Source organism: Leguminivora glycinivorella, chromosome 15, assembly GCF_023078275.1.
Source record: "Leguminivora glycinivorella isolate SPB_JAAS2020 chromosome 15, LegGlyc_1.1, whole genome shotgun sequence".
Taxonomy (NCBI): domain Eukaryota; kingdom Metazoa; phylum Arthropoda; class Insecta; order Lepidoptera; family Tortricidae; genus Leguminivora; species Leguminivora glycinivorella.
Window position 1 is genome coordinate 4,000,796 of NC_062985.1, and position 19,679 is coordinate 4,020,474.

Here is a 19,679-nt window from a genome sequence, read left to right on the forward strand (position 1 = left end):
TTAAGTTCTGACTAATTTTGATCCTATTATTATTGAGGTTAATCCAAGATAACGTTATTTAAGTCCTTAAATCGTACACATAAGGCACTTTTTACCAAGTCGCTGACATCAAACTCTGAACTGATGAAGAGAGATTTGGTCATTTGTTTATTTTATAGGTTGTGCTATAACTTCTTCAAATCTTCATCTTCATATTGAGTTTTTTTTTAAACTACGTCGGTGGCAAACAAGCATACGGTCAGCCTGTTAATACTGCAGTTTTAGTTAATATCGAAATATTACCTTCATCCGATTATCAATTTCAGCTGTTGGGTCTATAACAGGTTGAGCTTGGACGGGTTAAAGACGCCCGGCCTGGTATTGAGCACAGTATTGGCGCGAGGCACCGGCATGCTTCCCAGCTTGTTTCCAGCTATGAATAGAAGGTTTATACAATTTATATTCATGTATTGAATATGGCACACATTGGAAACAGGTTGTTTTTAACAGTGTTTGAAGAGAGAAGAGTTATGGAATGAATGGGGCTACATCATGTGACTCCTCTCTTAGCGCATATACTCTGTGTTTTAATTGCCGTTAAGAGCTAAGTGTGTCTGAATAATTGAAGGGTATCTATTTGTTACATTTTCATTTTATTTATTAGAACAACAGCGCGAAATACATGATTTATTTTTTTACAAACGGGTGAGTCCACGTAAAAGTAACGTGAGACACGACTTCATCACGTATTTATTTGAACTACAGCTGCAAATGAAAGGCATCAGGATTCTATGCATATGTATATCGGGAAAGAATCACTTATTTAGAGATCGATTATCACTCGAATTTGCATCGTGAATAAATGGAACGGTGTGACTCATATTAATGTAACTCTTGCCGCTGATTGACCTAACAATTGACATAAAACATTTACGTAAGTGTATTTGCATATAAGCACAGTGGAGTAACCTGAAGATTTCCAAGCGGGCACGGGCTTGGCAGCCGCGGAGCTGCCGGCCGCGCTCGCGCCCCGGGCACTGGTCGCGCCGCGCCCGCGCGCCGCGTAAGCGCCTAGTGCGGCTTTCGTCTTGGCTGCCGACGCTGCTCGCTTCTTCTTAAACCTGCAAACACAAGGAAGACGACATACACCTTAGTAACATAAGCAGCTAAACAGCTGAGGAAAAATATATTCTAGGCGCATCTCTGATTAGCTAGCTAGGATACGGCACTATTACCCTATAAACTTGAGGAACGATTCTTAACCGCCCTATTGAAGCTCCCCATGCGTCCTCTACTCCTGGCGTTGGAGACCCTGGCATTGTGGCTAGCTCCTGTGGCCGAGCTCACCAGTTTTTAAGGATTTCAGATTTTCTTTCAATATCACTAACCGCCGTAGTGAAACTCCTGCCGCGTCCTCTGCTCTTTTTGCTTGAAGTGCATGATGCATTGCATGATGTGTCTGTCAAATGTGGTTCATGCAACTGGCCCTTAGTCTGTTTCTTAATCTGTTCATCATTCTACACTGTTGTAACTTTAACTAACCTCTTCTTAACTCCTCTTGTGAAGCTCCTCCCGCGTCCTCGACTCCTGGTACTTGAGGCACTTGCATTGTGGCTAGCGCCTTTGGCCAGACTGTCCCAGTCTGTTTCTGAGTCAGTGCCGTCGGCGAAATCATCTTCGGCTGGTTTCTCTTGTTCTAACTCGTCTTGATACTGCATGAGAAGACCTGGAAAAAAATCCATAAAACCTTATACATGTAAACACTGCAAAACTTGCAAGCGAAAAAGTTATGTCATAAAGCCTAATATAAATCTCATATAAACAGATTTATACTATGACTGTATATTTATTTTTGTACTTTATTACCCATTTGTTATGTATCTAAAATGTCCAACAACACAGGAAACCGTGTAGAATATTCACGGGTGTGTGTAAGCCTGTAAGGCAATAACAGCTTAGTTTAAACTCTTTATTTTCCGTCAATTTGGGAAGATGTTCTGAAAGCTCGTTTTAGAAGTATTCGAAAAATACACGAAAAAAAATCATTATTTTCTACAACTATGTTTAGGACTTACCCATCTTTTCCACGGCATAAGCTGATGTAATCTTGAGCAGCTCCGCGCCATATTTGTCATAGTTGGCGCGGGTGACATGAGGCAGAGATAGCATGTCGTCCGGCGATTCTGGTAGCCGTGTAGACATGGCCTTTAAGCCGGCCAGCGGCATTACTGCTATTAGGGATGTGCCGCGAGCTTCCGCCATTTCCCTGAAATTAAATAATACATGAGCGTCTGGCGAAGAACTAGTCTTAGGTACCTACCTACGAAAGTAAATTCTCGCAGGATTTAATAATGAAACGGATTGATACGAAAATCGTTTATCACGCGACCATACTTGCCTGCCAGGACACTCCGAGCAATTATACCGTCATGCGTAACTATCCCTGATTTTTTTGATGAGAACGTATTTTGTACACTTTTTGGCCTGACCTGACCAAGTTTGAGTGCAACTGTGCAGCAGAAGAAAAACTAACGTTCAACCCCAAGGGTGTACAGAATACGCGCCCGTCAAAAGAATCGAGATACCTTTAGCACAGGGTAGGTAGAAAGCAACAGTCACCACAACTTTCCTCGATCTTCTGTATTGAAGTTTTGGTGGCGCGAGAGTGGTGGTGGTTTCTTTATACCCTTTGCTAAACATGTCTCGATCCTCTTGATGGGCGCGTATTCTGTACACCCTTGGGGTGACCGCTAGTTTTTCTTCCTGCGCTGAACCAATTATCTCGTTACGTACCGACAAGCCTCGACCAGGTCGGCGTAGCACCTCTCCTCTATCCTCTTGATGAGCGCGTTGATTGGCGTGTCGGCCTTGGCGGCGGGCGCGGCAGCTGTCACCGTCAGTTTAGGTTTCTTTTCCACCTTCATTGGGAATACTACGCGGACGTTGCCTGACATTAACCTGGAAGAATTACAAAGATTTCGTAAACTGGGTCATTAATATTGGTACATTATATTTCCTACTGTGTAATGTACTAGGAAAAATCGAATTGTAAATGCAAAAGTATATCTGTCTGTGTTAGCTCTTCACGCTTCAATCGCTCATCCGATTTAGTAAGGTAATAGTTTCATGCCCGAAAGAGCGGAAGGAATACTTTAAGTTGAAGGTAGTTTAATCTAATAATAATCATATCGTGGTAGAAATTAGTATATACATCAAACATATTAGACGCACGTACTTGTCAACAGCGGGTCCCAGAATGACGTAAGCGCTGGCGATATCGTTGTTGACCACGAGTTTCTCGGCCAGCAGCGAGCGAACCACCATCTGCCGCAGCAGGCGGAGCGGGTCGCCGCGCTGCCATGACTTACACCTGTGAACAAGGCAGATATTATGTGTTCATATCATGTCGTGACACGGTCGCCATGTAAAGGAAGGCGATATTTTAAACCGGACGACCGGTCTGGCCTAGCGCGTCGTGACCCTGCCTGCTAAGTCACGGTCCCGGGTTCAAATCCCGGTAAGGGCATTCATTTGTGTGATGAGCACAGATATTTGTTCCTGAGTCATGGACGTTTTCTATGTATATAAGTAAGTATATCATCACCTAGCACCCACAGTATGTACATGCTTTGCTTAGTTTGGGGCTAGGCTGATCTGTGTAAGGTGTCCCCCAATATTTATTTATTATTTATTTAAATCATTAAAACAAGCATGGGGAACGCCAAGTGGTAAGAAACCAATTTGAGCCTTGATTAAGTCAAGGTAACTCGACTTTGGCTGTTTCGAAGTGACTTTTATTAACATACTGTGCGAAGTTGGTGATGGGGAAAACACACTCGACGCCAACATACGACTTGGTCCAGACATGAATATTAGTAGGACATTTTCATACTTCGTTCCAAATCCACTAGCAATGCGACAGTCATGCAAATAATTAAAAATTGAATGGTATTTTTTCATTAGGCTGTTATACACTCACCGTTCATGCATTGGGCATTTTTGTAAGGACTGTATTCTCTGCTGCATGGAATATGTAGTAATATTAACGAAGCTCAACTTGACTGACAACCGACCACTTTACTTCTAACACAAATATGGACTGTTAAGTCCGTTCTACACTCACCGTCCGTGTATAGGGCTCTTGTGTAAGGACTGTATCCTTTGCTGCATGGACCCTCTAAGTGCGTCTGCGATATGCAGTAAGGTGAACGAGGAGCGACTCGCGGTAGCGTCGCGGATGCCGCGAACGATGAGCTTGCATTCTTCTGTTACGTCCACAGGCTGAAAACAATTAAACATTTTGAAAAACTATAGAGCCACTGGAGTTTTGGAAGTTGGATATAAAGTAGTTTTGCAAGCGATAAAGACACGTCATTACCAGTTTGCTTAACAGTTTAGACACTAATGGACCCTGCAGATAAAAATTACCTTATAATCAGCAGCCTGCAGACAGTTGTCGCAGGCGGCCGCCTTGTAAGCGGCGCACTCCGCGCGGCTGAAGCGCTCGCCCAAGTACCCCAGCACCTGTTTATTGAAAATATACAAACTTTCAAATGTGGGCTATTTTGAGTCAGCACATGATAATTAAAACAAACCTTAGCATTGGCACTTGTGAGGTGATTGTAAGAATACTTACTGTTACAGATATATTTGCTAAAATATAAAAATAGTCTTAATTTGTAACGCAAGCGTGATGTCACGAGATTGACCATGTCAGTTAGGCTCAAGCTATACTTGACGCCGCTAATGATGATTCGTATGTTCATTTTTGTACGGTAGCTATCAATATGAAATGTTTTTGGATCGCTTAATATCGCAGAGAATTAATAAACAATAAAAGGTTAAATTGCTTTCTTAAAAAGGTTAATATTTATATTGTTATACGAATCATCTTTGGTCGCGTCAAGTATAGTAATTATATACTACACATACGATTATATCCTACACACCTGCGCGCGGCGACACTCCGTGACGCTCTCGCAGACCTCCACCATTCGCAGCAAGTTTTCGATATGCACTCGCTTCGCCTCCGGGGTAGCGTTGCGTTCCACTGTTGACGGTACACATCAGCATTATTGTAACAAAACTATTCACAAAGATAAGAAGATCAGTGTTCTTTCGAGTCGAACAGCGCAACTGTGACTTTTGGATTAGCTCAAGAGCGCCGAGAGAGTATCTTAGCTGCATAATTGACTGCCTTTTTAGGGTTCCGTAGTCAACTAGGAACCCTTATAGTTTCGCCATGTCTATCTGTCCGTCCGTCCGCGGATAATCTTAGTGACCGTTAGCACTAGAAAGCTGAAATTTGGTACCAATATATATATATATATATATATATATATATATATCAATCACGCCGACAAAGTGCAAAAATAAAAAGTGAAAAAAAATGATTTGTTAGAGTACCCCCCTTCATGTAAAGTGGGGACTGATTTTTTTTTCATTCCAACCCCAACGTGTGATATATTTTTGGATAGGTATTTAAAAATGAATAAGGGTTTACTAAAAACGTTTTTTGATAATATTAATATTTTCGGAAATATTCGCTCCTAAAGGAAAAAAAAGTGTGTGTCCCCCTAACTCTAACTATTGAACCATATGTTTAAAAAATATGAAAAAAATCACAAAAGTAGACTTTTATAAATACTTTCTAGGAAAATTGTTTTGAACTTGATAGGTTTCGTAGTTTTTGAGAAAAATACGTAAAACTACGGAACCCTACACTGAGCGTGCCCCGACACGCTCTTGGCCGGTTTTATTTGTAACTGTACAAACTATAGATATACAGATACTGTGACGGTACTCGTGAGCTATAAGTGCAGGGCCTGAGCGGACGCTCGGTCAGATTGACGTGCAGCGGGGCGGGCTCACGCGTGCACGCTATGCGGCGTCGACTCAGGACACTTGTAGGAGCTTCAATAGGCTAGTTTCCTATACTTAAAATAAAATATTTTACGCAGTGCACGAAATAAAGCAGCACATAATTAGAAGAAAAATATGGAAAGTAGTTATTTTTAAACATAATTTCTATTTAATAAGTCTAAAAGAAAGATATAAAGTAAATGAATTGACCGTGACGTCACTCCTCAGTGAGCCCATGCCTTAGGCCTGATTTAGACCGAACTTGCATGCAATTTTAATTACATTGCGGGCTGTTGAAGTTACATTACATACAGTTTTGCACAGCCATCAAATACCGCAATGTAATAAAACTCGTAGGAGAGTCCTCATACCGTCTAAATGTGCCTTTACCCTAAGCCAGTTGGAGTTAGAAGATAATAAGTACAAATCAACTCACTATCAAGCAGTCTCCGATACCGCGCCACGTCACAATACGAATAATACAGTAGACAAGTAGCCAGCTCTCCGTCGCGACCAGCGCGACCGGCCTCTTGGTAATATCCCTCTACTGACTTCGGCATACTGTGGTGGATCACGTATCGCACGTCTGCTTTGTCGACTCCCATTCCGAACGCAATCGTCGCGCAGATCTGAGGGAAAGTGTCTTTATAAGTTATGGGATCCTGGTATTTCTGAAGCAGAACTCGAAAAAGTGTGTCGGCGGGCGATCGCTTTATCCAATAGATTGAGAAACTCTAGGTACATCGGGAAACGAGTCTATGGCAAAGTGAAATCATTATCTGATATTGACGAGTATATTTCTGGAAAGTTTGTCTTTCGGGAATCTGAAGCAGCTTAACAAACCGATCTATTGGTTTAATTGTGTCCGTCAAATTATTTTTACATGTGAACTTGGGATCGAGCGGATTTTATGAACGATCGCCGCCAACATAATCAAGTTTTATGTCAATAATGCTAGTTAGCTTTTAGGTCCAATCATAGATTAAATACTCGTATAAGAAGGTCATACCATCCCATACATTAAAATGCGACCGCCTAAAAACGCGCATACACTACACCACACATAGATGGCGCCACAAAAAAATGCCTTGTTGCCATCGATTATTTGTAGATTGGCGTTGTGCCACTTTCGAGCCATAAACCTATGTCAAAAGTGACACGTAACGCCATCGCAAAAGGGAATGTACAAGTTTCTAATGGGGTGGCAACGCGTATGTGACACTGTTTGAGTTGCAGGCGTCCATAGGTTACGGTGACCGCTTTACATCAGGCGGGCCGTATACTTGTTTGCCACCGACGTAGTATAAAAAATCTATGTGTGGTGTAGTGTATGCGCGTTCTTAGCCGGTCGCGTTTTAATGTATGGGATCATAGAGGAATAAGTCAGGGAAGAGTTGTAACTCCATACATTTTGACAACTCCATTTTGACGACCGGTCTGGCGCAGTCGGTAGTGACCCTGCCTGCTGCGCCGCGGTCCCGGGTTCGAATCCCGGTAAGGGCATTTATTTGTGTGATGAGCACAGATATTTCTTCCTGAGTCATGGATGTTTTCTATGTATATACGTATTTATATATTATATATATCGTTGTCTGAGTACCCACAACACAAGCCTCCTGTGTAAGAATGTCCTATATTTATTTATTTATTATTATTTATTTATTTATACACCAGGATGCCTATACAAATAACCCGCTTATTTGTATAGGCATCGTTAAGTGACATCTAGCGACAATCACGCGTTAACTAGCATAAATTATCAGTACTACTACTTGTCAATAGATGTCGCGACGAACGAAAAATCTAATGCTCACCAATTTTTAACTTATATTACAATAGTATTAATCAGTATTCTGTTTTCAATTCCTTCTGCTTGTAATATAAGTTGTAAACTGTTCTAACATTAAATTTTTGGCAGACGAGACACAGTTGACACCTAGTATCGAGTAGTGGTACTGATAATTCACGCTATTTGACGCGTGATTGTCGCTAGATGTCACTTAACTATGCCTATACAAATAACCCGCATTTACTGATGTATGGAGTTACAAAACTCTTCCGTTACTTATGCCTCTTTGATGGGATGGTATGATCTTATATTTAATCTATGGTCCAACTTACCACTTTAAACTTGTCAGCGACCCATCCCGCTTGCACCTGTTCCCTCTTCTTGTCCGGCAGGCCGGCGTGGTACGGCGCGGCTTGGATGCCCACTTTACGAAGGTCTCCGGACAGAGTCTCGCACTCTTTTCGCGACAGGCAATAAACTATGCCCGAGTCACTGAAAGTTTTAACTGTGTTACAATGGAGTTAAGATTCTAAATTGTAATTAGATATGTGCATTGGTTATGGTGATATTACACGTGTCAAATTTTTGATCCAGTGATGGCAATGTAAGCTGTAAATATACACACGTCGACACACAGTGACATCATATGTGAGTGTGCACGAGAAAACGTCCCACTTCGTCGGTTGCTATAAAGCCGCTTTGTCAGTTTATTCATATAAAGATTCTTATTTAATTTTTAAAATTCTGCACCAAACATGACCAAACTAAGGTTTGGACTGGTAGAGAATGCTTCAAGGCGTTAAGTCCACCATTTTGTACTCTTTTTTTTTGTAAATTTGTGCAACAAAGTTTAAATAAATAAAATAAAGATACAAGTAAATCTCGCCTTAATGGTAACCGACCAAGTAGGACGTTTTACTGCACACACTCACATATGCTCTGCATTAGACTTGACAATCTCAGTTTTGCTCATTTCGTTCCAATCGGCGAGAGGCTCTCGAAGAGTGTGTACTTCAGCCAGCAACTGTTATGTATATGACTAGTTACCGGAAGAACTTCTCCTTAATTATGTTCGCAACGTCTTGGTTGATGTTCTTGGGTTTCTTTTCGAGGATACGGTAGGCTAGGTTGGGCCGGTTGAACGAACACAGGAACCATTTGCACTTCGATACCTGAAAGTAATATTCAAAATTTGAAAATGAAATGAAAATGAAATGTTTATTTTTCAAGTAGGCATATTACAATGCGCATATGAACGTCAAATAAAGCTACACCGGCTCTAACCCTACGCCTCAGCTTCGAGAAGATTTCAGTCCCCTCTCAGTTGGGAGGGGGGTATCCACTATGGGACCGGCAAGAAACTCGGCGGGCAACTTCTTTTCAAAACATTACATCTTATAATTAACATGCATTAAATAACAAAATACAATTTAACATGCAAAAGTATTCATCAAAGAATATGAACAGACTAGGTACTCTATGGAAATTAATTTCAATAAATTATATTATTGCTTATTAATACGTCGTTCTTCTTCAGAGAAAACATATCAAATTATCACAGAACATTTAATCACTTATTCTACTCCCGGCATTAATAATACAACCTGTAGTAGAACATGACTGTTTTACTACTACAGCGTGTGAAAGCACTTTTTAGCGAAGCAAAAGGTGACTAGTCCTGAAGAGTCACGTAAGCCAATCCGGAATAAATCCTCGACCAAGTAACCAGCTTATTAATGTATGATACCTAACCGTAGGTATACCTAGCCCCCTAAATACATAAAACTTTTACCTTTAGCTGATGCAATATGTCCATGCGGACCCTCGGCGTGGCGGTGGCAGTGAGTGCCATGATGTTGGTGGTGGGGAACCGTTCCCGCAGCATGTACAGCCGCTTGTAGTCCGGCCGGAAGTCGTGGCCCCACTGGGACACGCAATGTGCTTCGTCGATCACGAACCTGTACGCGAATTATTGTTTTTTGTATTTTTTGCGAGTCATGTTTACGAAGGGGAAACTTTGGTTTTTGACGACCGGTCTGGCGCAGTCGGTAGTGACCCTGCCTGCTGCGCCGCGGTCCCGGATTCGAATCCCGGTAAGGGCATTTATTTGTGTGATGAGCACAGATATTTGTTCCTGAGTCATGGATGTTTTCTATGTATATAAGTATTTATATATTAAATATATCGTTGTCTGAGTACCCACAACACAAGCCTTCTTGAGCTTACCGTGGGCCTCAGTCAATCTGTGTAAGAATGTCCTATTTATTTATTTATTTATATTATTTATTTATTTATAATTTTGCACTTAAATTATCATTTATCATAGCCTTTTGTCTTTACAATGAGTTTTGCGAATAGTTTCCTTAACTTTATGAAGTACTAGCTTTTGCCCGCGGCTTCGCTCGCGTTAAATTTAGAAATTGCGGAATGTTCCGTACAAACTTCTACCCTCCAATTTAGAGAAGTAGGGGATTAGAAAGAGACAGAGTAGCCTATGTCACTCTCCATCCCTTCAACTATCTCCACTTAAAAAATCACGTCAATTCGTCTCTCCGTTTTGCCATGAAGAACAGACAAACAAACAGACACACACACTTTCCCATTTATAATATTAGCATGGATTGTGGTCCAAATTTACTTTCATGTACATATTGAAACATATCAATACCTATCATACTTAGATTGGGCAAAGTTAAACATTTTGAAAGGGTAGTTGGAGTTGGTATTATCAGTTGGAGAGATATAAGATCGATCAAGTGATTTCACACAAAAACTTCACCCTAAGAATCTAAGAGCTGTTCCCCTGTTAGAAAATCCACCCGGCCTGTCTGGTTTTGTACCTAAAATGGTGCATGGTTTTGTAGTAATATGTGACGGATCTTGTATGGTGGTGCTAGAAAAGGCTAGTTTCCTACGGAATAATATGGAATTACTATGAAATACTGAGGAGTGACGTCACGATCAATTCATTTACTTTATATCTTTCTCTATGACTTATTAAATAGAAATTATGTTTAAAAGTAACTGCTGTCCATATTTTTCTTCTAATTATGTGGTGCTTTATTTCGTGCACTGCATAAAATATTTTATTTTAAGTATAAGAAACTAGTCCATTATCTCATCATCATCATAATCAATCATCTACATACCTGGCCAGCTTGTCCCGCGAGTAGAGCGTGTCTAACATAGACTGGAACTTAGGTGAGCTGCTGATCTTCTCTGGAGTCACGTAGAGCAGCTTGATGGTTGGCTCCCGTAGTGACAACTTGTGGTATATCTCGTCCACCTCGGCTAAAGATACATCGCCGGAGAGATGGGCCGCTGGGATCTAGTGGAATAAATATACGACTTTCCGTATCAGAAGGTATTTTATCAGGTAGTCATACAAAATGTTATAGAAAACGGGTACCTAATATGGATCGGCGACTTAGATAATAATAGCGAGATGAACCCCATAAATAAGTTCCAAAAGGGCTAGCACATGATTGTCGCGAGAGAGATGACACGTCTTTGTCTAATTTTATTGTATTAATGACATAAGGACGGGTAGTGTATCTCGCGGCGACATTCGCGACAATCATGTGCTAGCCCTACAGGTGTAAAACGGCATGGCGAGTGGCATTTTGGCCAGTATTGCCACTTTGAAAAACAAAGAAAAAGAAATCTAATGTATAACTTACATCTAGTGATAGCAGTTTGTTGACTTGGTCCAAAATGAGCGACTTCAGTGGAGATATGACGATCGTCACCCCTGGCGTTAAGATTGCTGGCAGCTGGTAGCACAATGATTTACCTGAAAACATCGTCACTCTAAAAATCCATGAAGCTGTGTGTGTGTTGGATAGTAAATGTCCATCAAAAGTCAATGTTTTTAACACGATTATATTAGTATTCGTAAATTTATATATAGTAGTGTTACTACTTAAAAAACAAATCAAAAAATATTTTATAAAATAATTTCATTTGTTCCCTACAACGATTATATCCACACGTACGCGCGAGCATTAAGTAGTCGTGTCTCAACAAAGTAACATTGATTTCTTACAACTTGTTTGGGCAGAAGAAACGCAGATCCATCTTATCGCAGACGAACTAAACATAGCCTTAACTAATCCTATGCTTGGACAAGGATCCGTGCGCGGAAATTTTAATCTATTGTTTTAAATGTCAAGATCCTTCGTAAGTAGCTTGTCAATTTTTATCATTGACCTTGACATTTAAAACAATAGATTAAAACTCCCACGCACTGATCAGTGCTTAGACTGCTTAGACATAGGTACGTGGGGTTAATGTGTAGGAATTATTTGAATTACCTCCGCCAGTAGGCATGAGTACGAAACAGTCGTGTCCCAACAAAGTAGCATTGATCACTTGCAACTGGTTTGGTCGGAAGGAGCGAAGACCGAACTTCTCGCTGAACATTTCCATCATAAGGGATGAGTGAGGGTAGTCCATGCCGTCGAACTCGCCTGCAAAATCAAACGTTTATGTACAGAAAATAGGGTTAAAATTTAAATGGGAAGTGGCTAACCAGTCAGGACTGTCAGGAATACGGAGGCAAAATAGGACTTGGCATTCGACTTTAGATAAAATCTCAATTTTGGTTTGGATTGTACAATTTCAATGTTATCCAAGGTATGTTGGATCATAGACTAGCGTTCATCACATATCGATTGTAGCGCACAGAAACAAAAGTCGCAAAATACCTTACCAGTAATTCCATCATTCTGCGTCCCCTCATGGAAATTCCCCATGCCCTTATACTTAGGCGTCTCCGTCTCCAAGGTAGAATTCTCCATCAGCTTCACAACTTCCGGTTCCGTTGTCAGCGCTATATCCATATCATCCTCAAAATCTTCCAGCTTGTACTCCGGCCAACCATCGTCGTCCACTGCAACCTCCTTACCATTCACAATCTGAGTGTTACTTATACTTGGCTGAGAATCACTTATATCAATCACACTGGCTTTAGAACTTTCTGGAATGATATCCGTATCATCATCCATATCTAAAGGTATTTCATAATCGTTTTCATCGTAGTCTTGAACCGGTTCTTTTATTATTGGCGAAACAGCCGTGCAAGGTTTGTTGAAGCTTGACAAATTCTTACTCAACTCAGAGGGTTGGAAACCAACTGAGCTGTTTGCTACAGGCACGTATTTAGCAGGTTCTTCAGCTAATACTGGCTTGAGTCTTTCGGATGCGTTTTTGAACCTTTCTAAAGTCTTTGAAGGTACATCTCTGTTTGGCGTAGTGTTATCTTCGCTAAGTCTAGAAGGTTTTTTAAAAACAAATTTCCCTTTACTTTTATTTGATTCAGATGTATCTAAATTCTCTACGTCTGATTGGGCGCTATCATTTCCTGCAGGCGAAAACGCTTCAAAAGATAGAGATTTTTTAGCCATTAAATCAGAATATATCGTTTTATTTGGGGCTGCTTTGTTAAATGTAAATTCTGGTGTTGAAGTATCAGATGTCAGGACAGGTCTTTCCCCGTTAAGAAGTTTGTGTCGTGGCATTTGGAAGTCGTTTATGTCATCAATATCACCAAGTAACGATGGACTTTCCCGACCATTTACTTGTGTATTACATTTACTAGTACTGGGTTGACTATCTAAGAAGCACTGAGTTGTATCATCAGGTACTTTAGTTATTGCTGTTTTTAATTTTGATTTCAACAGTTTCATTTTAGCGTAAGTTTTGTTTTCGTAACCGGGGAATTTTTCTTTGATGCAGTTTGGTATTCTGTCAAACGCGTCGGCTATTTTTTCTAACAGTTCTATGTACATCTTTTTGCAGTCTTCTTTATCTTTTGTTTGGAGGCTACGATCCTGTAATAGACGGATGAATTAAAACATCGTTCTACCAATTAGAGCAAATATTTTTTTTATCTTTCACACTTATTTTTATAAGAGATCTTTATCAAAACTTATGTTAGGTGGTTTTACTTAAAATGATCTCAACGTAAATATACCTCACTAGCTTTCTTCAAAGCTGGATGATGAGAAACCTTCTGCAAGAACCCTGATATTGAGCTATCCAGCTTGAGATTCTTCAGAGGGTCCTTATCCTTCTTAGGACTACTTTTTTCTGGTGTTCGACAAACTTTCTTGTTTTCAACAGACTTGTCTCTGGCTTCCGATTTGCGCTCAGGTTTTGAGGGTGAAGGGCTGGAACTGATTCTGATAGATCTGTTGGTTTCTTTTGGTGATTGGCTTTTATTTTTTGATATGTTTGTTTCAAGAAAGTCCATTGAGTCATCCTGAAATTAAAACAACAATTTGATATTTTATTCTTTAACTTTTGAAGGAGTCGCGTGTTTTAATATCGATGATGATGATGAAAAGCATAAGTTTAGGGTTGCTGGTAAGACTATGCAAAATAACAACTTAGCAAAGTTGACGACTAGAACTTACCACATCCATGGCAAACATGTCATTGCTATTGTCACATGGAACATTTGATTTCAGGGACTGGTTGAAGGCTGAGGGAGGAGTATTAACTATTGGCGTGACAGGCAATATTTGGTTCTGTCTAGGTGGGACCTGAAAACAGAAATTAAACTCAATTCTACAAAGAAATTAAATCATTTTACACACACTACCTCAGCCGAGGCACATCTATCTACATAGAATGTTTGCCACACAAGTACTAGTAGTTGTTAGCTATATATGTTTGTATTCGTTGTAGAATAATTTTATATAGTTTTTAACCCCCGACGCAAAAACGACGGGGTGTTATAAGTTTGACGTGTCTGTCGGTCTGTCTGTTTGTCTGTCTGTCTGTCTGTGTGTGTGTCTGTCTGTGGCATTGTAGCTCCCGAACGGATGAACGTTTTCGGTTTAGTTTTTTTTGTCTGAAAGCTGAGTTAGTCGGGAGTGTTCTTAGCTATGTTTCATGAAAATCGGTCTATGTCACAGTCGGGGGTTTTTTCAAAATTTTAATTTTGTGGTTAGGTTATTACTAGAAATAAAATGATTTGACTGATTGAATACATTGCCACGCTACATGCCTCTCTCTGGGTGCCCCTCTACTTAATTAAACTTAAATGAAATAATTGCGTTTGAGTGGAAGCCACAAGGAGGAAAGCCTGGAACAACGGCATGGAGCTAAGGCAGTGGCTCAAGATAGAAAGGAAGGATCTTGTGGAGGCCCTGTGCACCTATGGGGTGCCTTAGGACACTCAACAACAACAAATTAGAAATAAAACAAATTGTAAATGAGAAGAAGTTTTCTTTTCTTACTTGATGTGATGAAACACCAACAGGATTCTGTTTGAATGGTGGTGTCCCTGAAATAAAAATTCCGTTCAGTAAAATTATGTGCACAGCAAGATATACATTGGATATACACATCTGTGTACAGTGAGCTGCAAAAGTGCATGGCAAATTTTACAAATTTATCAACTTAATTATTCATAATTTCTCCATGCAATTTTGAAGCTCACCGTTCACACCGCCAGAAAATTGTGTGGCCAACCACTTTATTGCAATTTGCTGTAGGTACATCATATATAGGTAATTCCACGGAGGTTGAAGTGAATGATAACACACACAGCTAAATGAAGATTAGTACTGATTGCAAAAAAATTAATGAATGAATTGAGTGAGTGAATGTAAAAAAACGATTAATATATTTTTGAAAAACATTATTATTTATTGATATACTTATCATTAATGGTATTAAAAGCAGTAAAACATAATGAACAAATCCTTTTATAAACCACCGTCACTTGGCATATCTTCATCTGATTCGTTAGGATTGATTATAAGGTTTTGGTTTTCGGTTAAATCATCTATCATAGGTTCTCTTTCCCTATATCTTTCTTCGTTTTCTTGGGTTTTTCTGAAAATACTGTGAAACGTTTCTTTATCAAGTGCTGCTATTTCTTCGTTTAATTTTCTCATGACGCTATTAAATGTGAACTCAGTATTACTAGTTGGAAGTTGCGGTGGCACGAATAAAATTTTGCTAAGGACAAACGATATTATTTTATTAAATTAAATTATCCGGTGAACTTTATAGCTCATATGAAATTTCACTTCCAATTAAGTATTATATCGGAAGGATGTCCCTATTAATTTACGTTATTGCTACCGCGACTTCTAAGGTGACGGACCCAATCATGGACAGTTTAAGAAATAATTTTTAAGAAAAAAAAAACCGTCGCCTTTCGGGTTCTGGTGAAAGCTACTTGCGAATGTTGGATTATGTAGAAATGTGTAAGTATTTTTTAAAACTGCTTTTAATGCTTTAATTATTAGATGGAAACACAAATGAATATACGTATAACGTTAAGGTTTGAGGAGTTTCCTCAATTCCTCATGAATCTGATTATATTATAAGAAATCGAAGCTTGACAAACTTTGACTTCAAAACATATGCTTAACAAACATAACTAAATAAATGTCACTGTTCTGAACTTAAATGCATGCTTTTCTTACAAAAATACCAAAGTCACTATGAGTGAGCCGTTCAGGTTTGAGGAGTTTGGTTCTGGCCATCATCAGCAGTTCCACTGCACCAAATATCACTGTTCTGGACGAAAGTGCATGCTGTTCTTATAAAAATACCAAAGTCACTATAAGTATGCCGTTCAGATTTGAGGAGTTCGGTTCTGACCATCATCAGAAATTCCACTGCACCAAATGTCACTGTTCTGGATGAAAGTGCATGCTGTTCTTATAAAAATGGCAAAGTCACTATAAGCGTGCCGTTCAGATTTGAGGAGTTTGGTTCTGGCCATCATCAGCAGTTCCACTGCACCAAATGTCACTGTTCTGAACGAAAGTGCATGATGTTCTTATAAAAATACCAAAGTCACTATAAGCGTGCCGTTCAGATTTGAGGAGTTCGGTTCTGACCATCATCAGAAATTCCACTGCACCAAATGTCACTGTTCTGGACGAAAGTGCATGCTGTTCTTATAAAAATGGCAAAGTCACTATAAGCGTGCCGTTCAGATTTGAGGAGTTTGGTTCTGGCCATCATCAGCAGTTCCACTGCACCAAATGTCACTGTTCTGGACGAAAGTGCATGCTGTTCTTATAAAAATACCAAAGTCACTATACGCGTGCCGTTCAGATTTGAGGAGTTCGGTTCTGACCATCATCAGAAATTCCACTGCACCAAATGTCACTGTTCTGTACGAAAGTGCATGCTGTTCGTATAAAAATACCCAAGTCACTATAAGCGTGCCGTTCAGATTTGAAGAGTTCCGTTCTGGCCATCATCAGCAGTTCCACTGCACCAAATGTCACTGTTCCGTACCTAAATGCATGCTGTTCCTTTATTAACACAAAAATCACCATATGTATGCCTTTCAGATTTGAGGAGTTCCCTCGATTTCTCCAGGATCCCATCATCAGAACTGGGTTCTGAGAAAAATGGGACCAATCTGTATGTATATACATTCAATCAAAAAAAAAAATTTCAAAATCGGTCCAGGAACGACGGAGATATCGAGGAACAAACATAAAAAATAAAAATAAAAAACATACAGACGACTTGATAACCGTCCTTCTTGAGATATGAGGCGACGGTTAAAAAATTCGCCTGTTTTTGATATTTCACTGATAAATGTAAAAATTCTACGGCTAAGCGTGTTAAATCTTGAATGTCCTATCCTTCTTTTACATTTCAAGCGTATTGCAGAATAGATACTCCTATTGGTTTCTTCATAGTTAACAAATTAAAACTAGGTGTTTTTTCTCCAATTATGGACGGCAGTTCTCCAGTAATGGATCCCCCATTATGGACAGTGAAATAAGTTTAAAATTTTACTTTTAAAGCCAACTGATACGCAATGAGTCAATTTTATACACCACAAATACAATTAGTTTGGGTTATTTTAACATAGGATTGTTTCTTGTAAATTTTGGTTTTGTAAATTGTTCCTTGTCCATTATAGGAGGTACGCAGTTTTTCGGGTCTCGGGACACTCGCAAAATAACGTCATTTCTTTATATCTTTGGAGCAACAAACTAGTATGTTTTATACCTTATCTCATGCTTAATGCAGTAAGTAAAACGCATTCAAGATTACACCGTGCGTTATTTTTTTATTATTTTATACATGAACTCAACTCTCTTAGCAACATTACTAAGAATTCGTCTTGATATATTTTTCAGTAAACTGGTGAATTTTATCTTGTCGCCAAATCCTTCAGAAATAACCAAATTAATTGAAACTTCAAAATGAAACAGCTCTACAACTCTAGTTTATGGTTCATAGCCGTCAGTTTTTAGAAACTTATTTTAGATACTCATTTTTAAGGATTTGTGTTTTTTTGTCCATAATGGCATCACCGTCCATTATGGGGTATTTTACTTTATGTCTGCTAATAAGTAATGACAAAATAGGTAAACACCATTTTAACAGCTACGATGATAAAATAAGGCAAATTACTACATATTATCTTTGATTTCTACGATTTATATTACAATCATAATCTGACAATTAATTAATCACATACGAGATATTTTATTTTCTGTCTTGTTTGAAAATTGTTCTATAGACGTAATTCTTAACAAAATAGTAAATAGACACTTTTTGGTCTTTCTGTAAGAAATTTACTGTTGAATCTGCAGTCGGTACATAAGAACACTAATTTCAAAATCTCAATCATTACATGACAGTGTTATAGTGTGCGTGGCCTCAACTGAGTTGAAACTACCTATAGCTAAAGGAATTGTAAAGAAAACGTAAATTGATACCCTTGCTTTTTACTATATTGGATCTGCAAAGATAATTGATAAAATATTTTTAAATTTAAAACTGTAAGGTCGCTATTTGGCTAATAAATGAATAGTTCTGAAAGGTGAAAAATTTAATAATTGTTGTTATTGTTGACCTTCTCATAAATGTGTCTTTTATTTCATATGGAATAATTTAGAACTAAATCATGTGAAATATACGCATTGGGAAGAAATCAAATTATTTTTAACAAATATTTTGATTTGTGTTTTTTTTTAAGTAGTCACACTACTATATAATTATGTATAAATTAAGGATTGAATAAAGATGTCACATATTAAAGAAAAAATTACATCTTTAGCAACTAGCTAACGCCGGTTCGAATCCATCCTTCACCATGTGAATTATTTTGAAGTTAAAGAAGACACAAACACTCTCATGACAATAGTATAGAAGAATGACCAATAGTTAAAGTTTATTTCACACATTTCATACAAATGCATTCATAATTTCATTGTAATACTTACAAGAATTCGAGGTGGGTGTGGACTTGGACTTCCATACAAATTTGGATTTCTTTTCGGACACCTGCTCATTGTCACCGCTGAAAAAATATGAACGTAAATTATACTTAGCCTCTGACAGTCATCTAAAACTCAAAGTGGTTGCAACCTATGCACAATATTTAAGTACTATATCAAATTTGAGCCCAATGAAACATCTGGTAGTGGTGCTAACTCAGATTTTCAGCTTTGAAGAGTGTACAGTACTATCACTCCAAGGTAAACAAAAGCTTGTGCAATATACCTACCCACAATACATAAAATTCTATTAATGCAAAACTTAAAACTTATATACATGCTTGATTCACTCATAACCCAGAAAGAGTTACTTAAATATTTGCAACAAGAGTATGGCATTTAGTGCACCCTTGCACTAAATGCCATACTATTAAGCAAATTTCTAAAAGATAAAGTTTTATTTTAAATCAGTTCAATATTATTTAAGTTATAAAACCAGTTAAGCTACTTTATCAAATGTTTCTTTTATAATATAAATATACATATTTAAAGAAAACTTACCCTGGAGTTGGACTACTATTCCGTGAAGATTCCCTACTGGTTTTTTTCACAAAGTTCATGAGAGATGATTGTTTGTTTTGAGACAAAGACATTTTTTTCGTGGCCATGTCATTAATCTGTTATAAAAATAAAATAACTCATACTAAACAATACATTTAAATGAATACACCCCGTTGTTTTCTTTTCCCTCTTTCTCTCTTCAATTCAATTTCTGTCTATTTTCACTGCTGATTGTCAACTGTCATCGTGCTCGTGACGTGAATCAGACAGTA

At 38.7% G+C, this 19,679-nt stretch overlaps 2 protein-coding genes across 4 annotated transcripts in view; both read right to left on the reverse strand.

The window, feature by feature from the left end:
• Nucleotides 1–19,679, reverse strand: part of LOC125234127 (NAD-dependent protein deacetylase Sirt6) — a 309,879-nt gene that overhangs the window by 156,630 nt on the left and 133,570 nt on the right. The gene's annotated exons all lie outside the window — the stretch shown is intronic.
• Nucleotides 134–19,626, reverse strand: LOC125234120 (Bloom syndrome protein homolog). The gene is made up of 22 exons (XM_048140310.1): nucleotides 19,408–19,626; nucleotides 18,853–18,929; nucleotides 14,875–14,921; nucleotides 14,047–14,175; nucleotides 13,605–13,892; nucleotides 12,342–13,461; nucleotides 11,944–12,099; nucleotides 11,311–11,423; nucleotides 10,780–10,958; nucleotides 9,423–9,588; nucleotides 8,678–8,802; nucleotides 7,963–8,122; nucleotides 6,278–6,470; nucleotides 4,929–5,029; nucleotides 4,408–4,503; nucleotides 4,103–4,260; nucleotides 3,215–3,349; nucleotides 2,773–2,937; nucleotides 2,055–2,245; nucleotides 1,522–1,705; nucleotides 949–1,100; nucleotides 134–412 (listed from the first exon to the last, which is right to left on the reverse strand). Exons 1-22 carry the CDS (start codon nucleotides 19,512–19,514, stop codon nucleotides 315–317), a joined length of 4,140 nt encoding a protein of 1,379 aa, XP_047996267.1. The 5' UTR covers nucleotides 19,515–19,626; the 3' UTR covers nucleotides 134–314.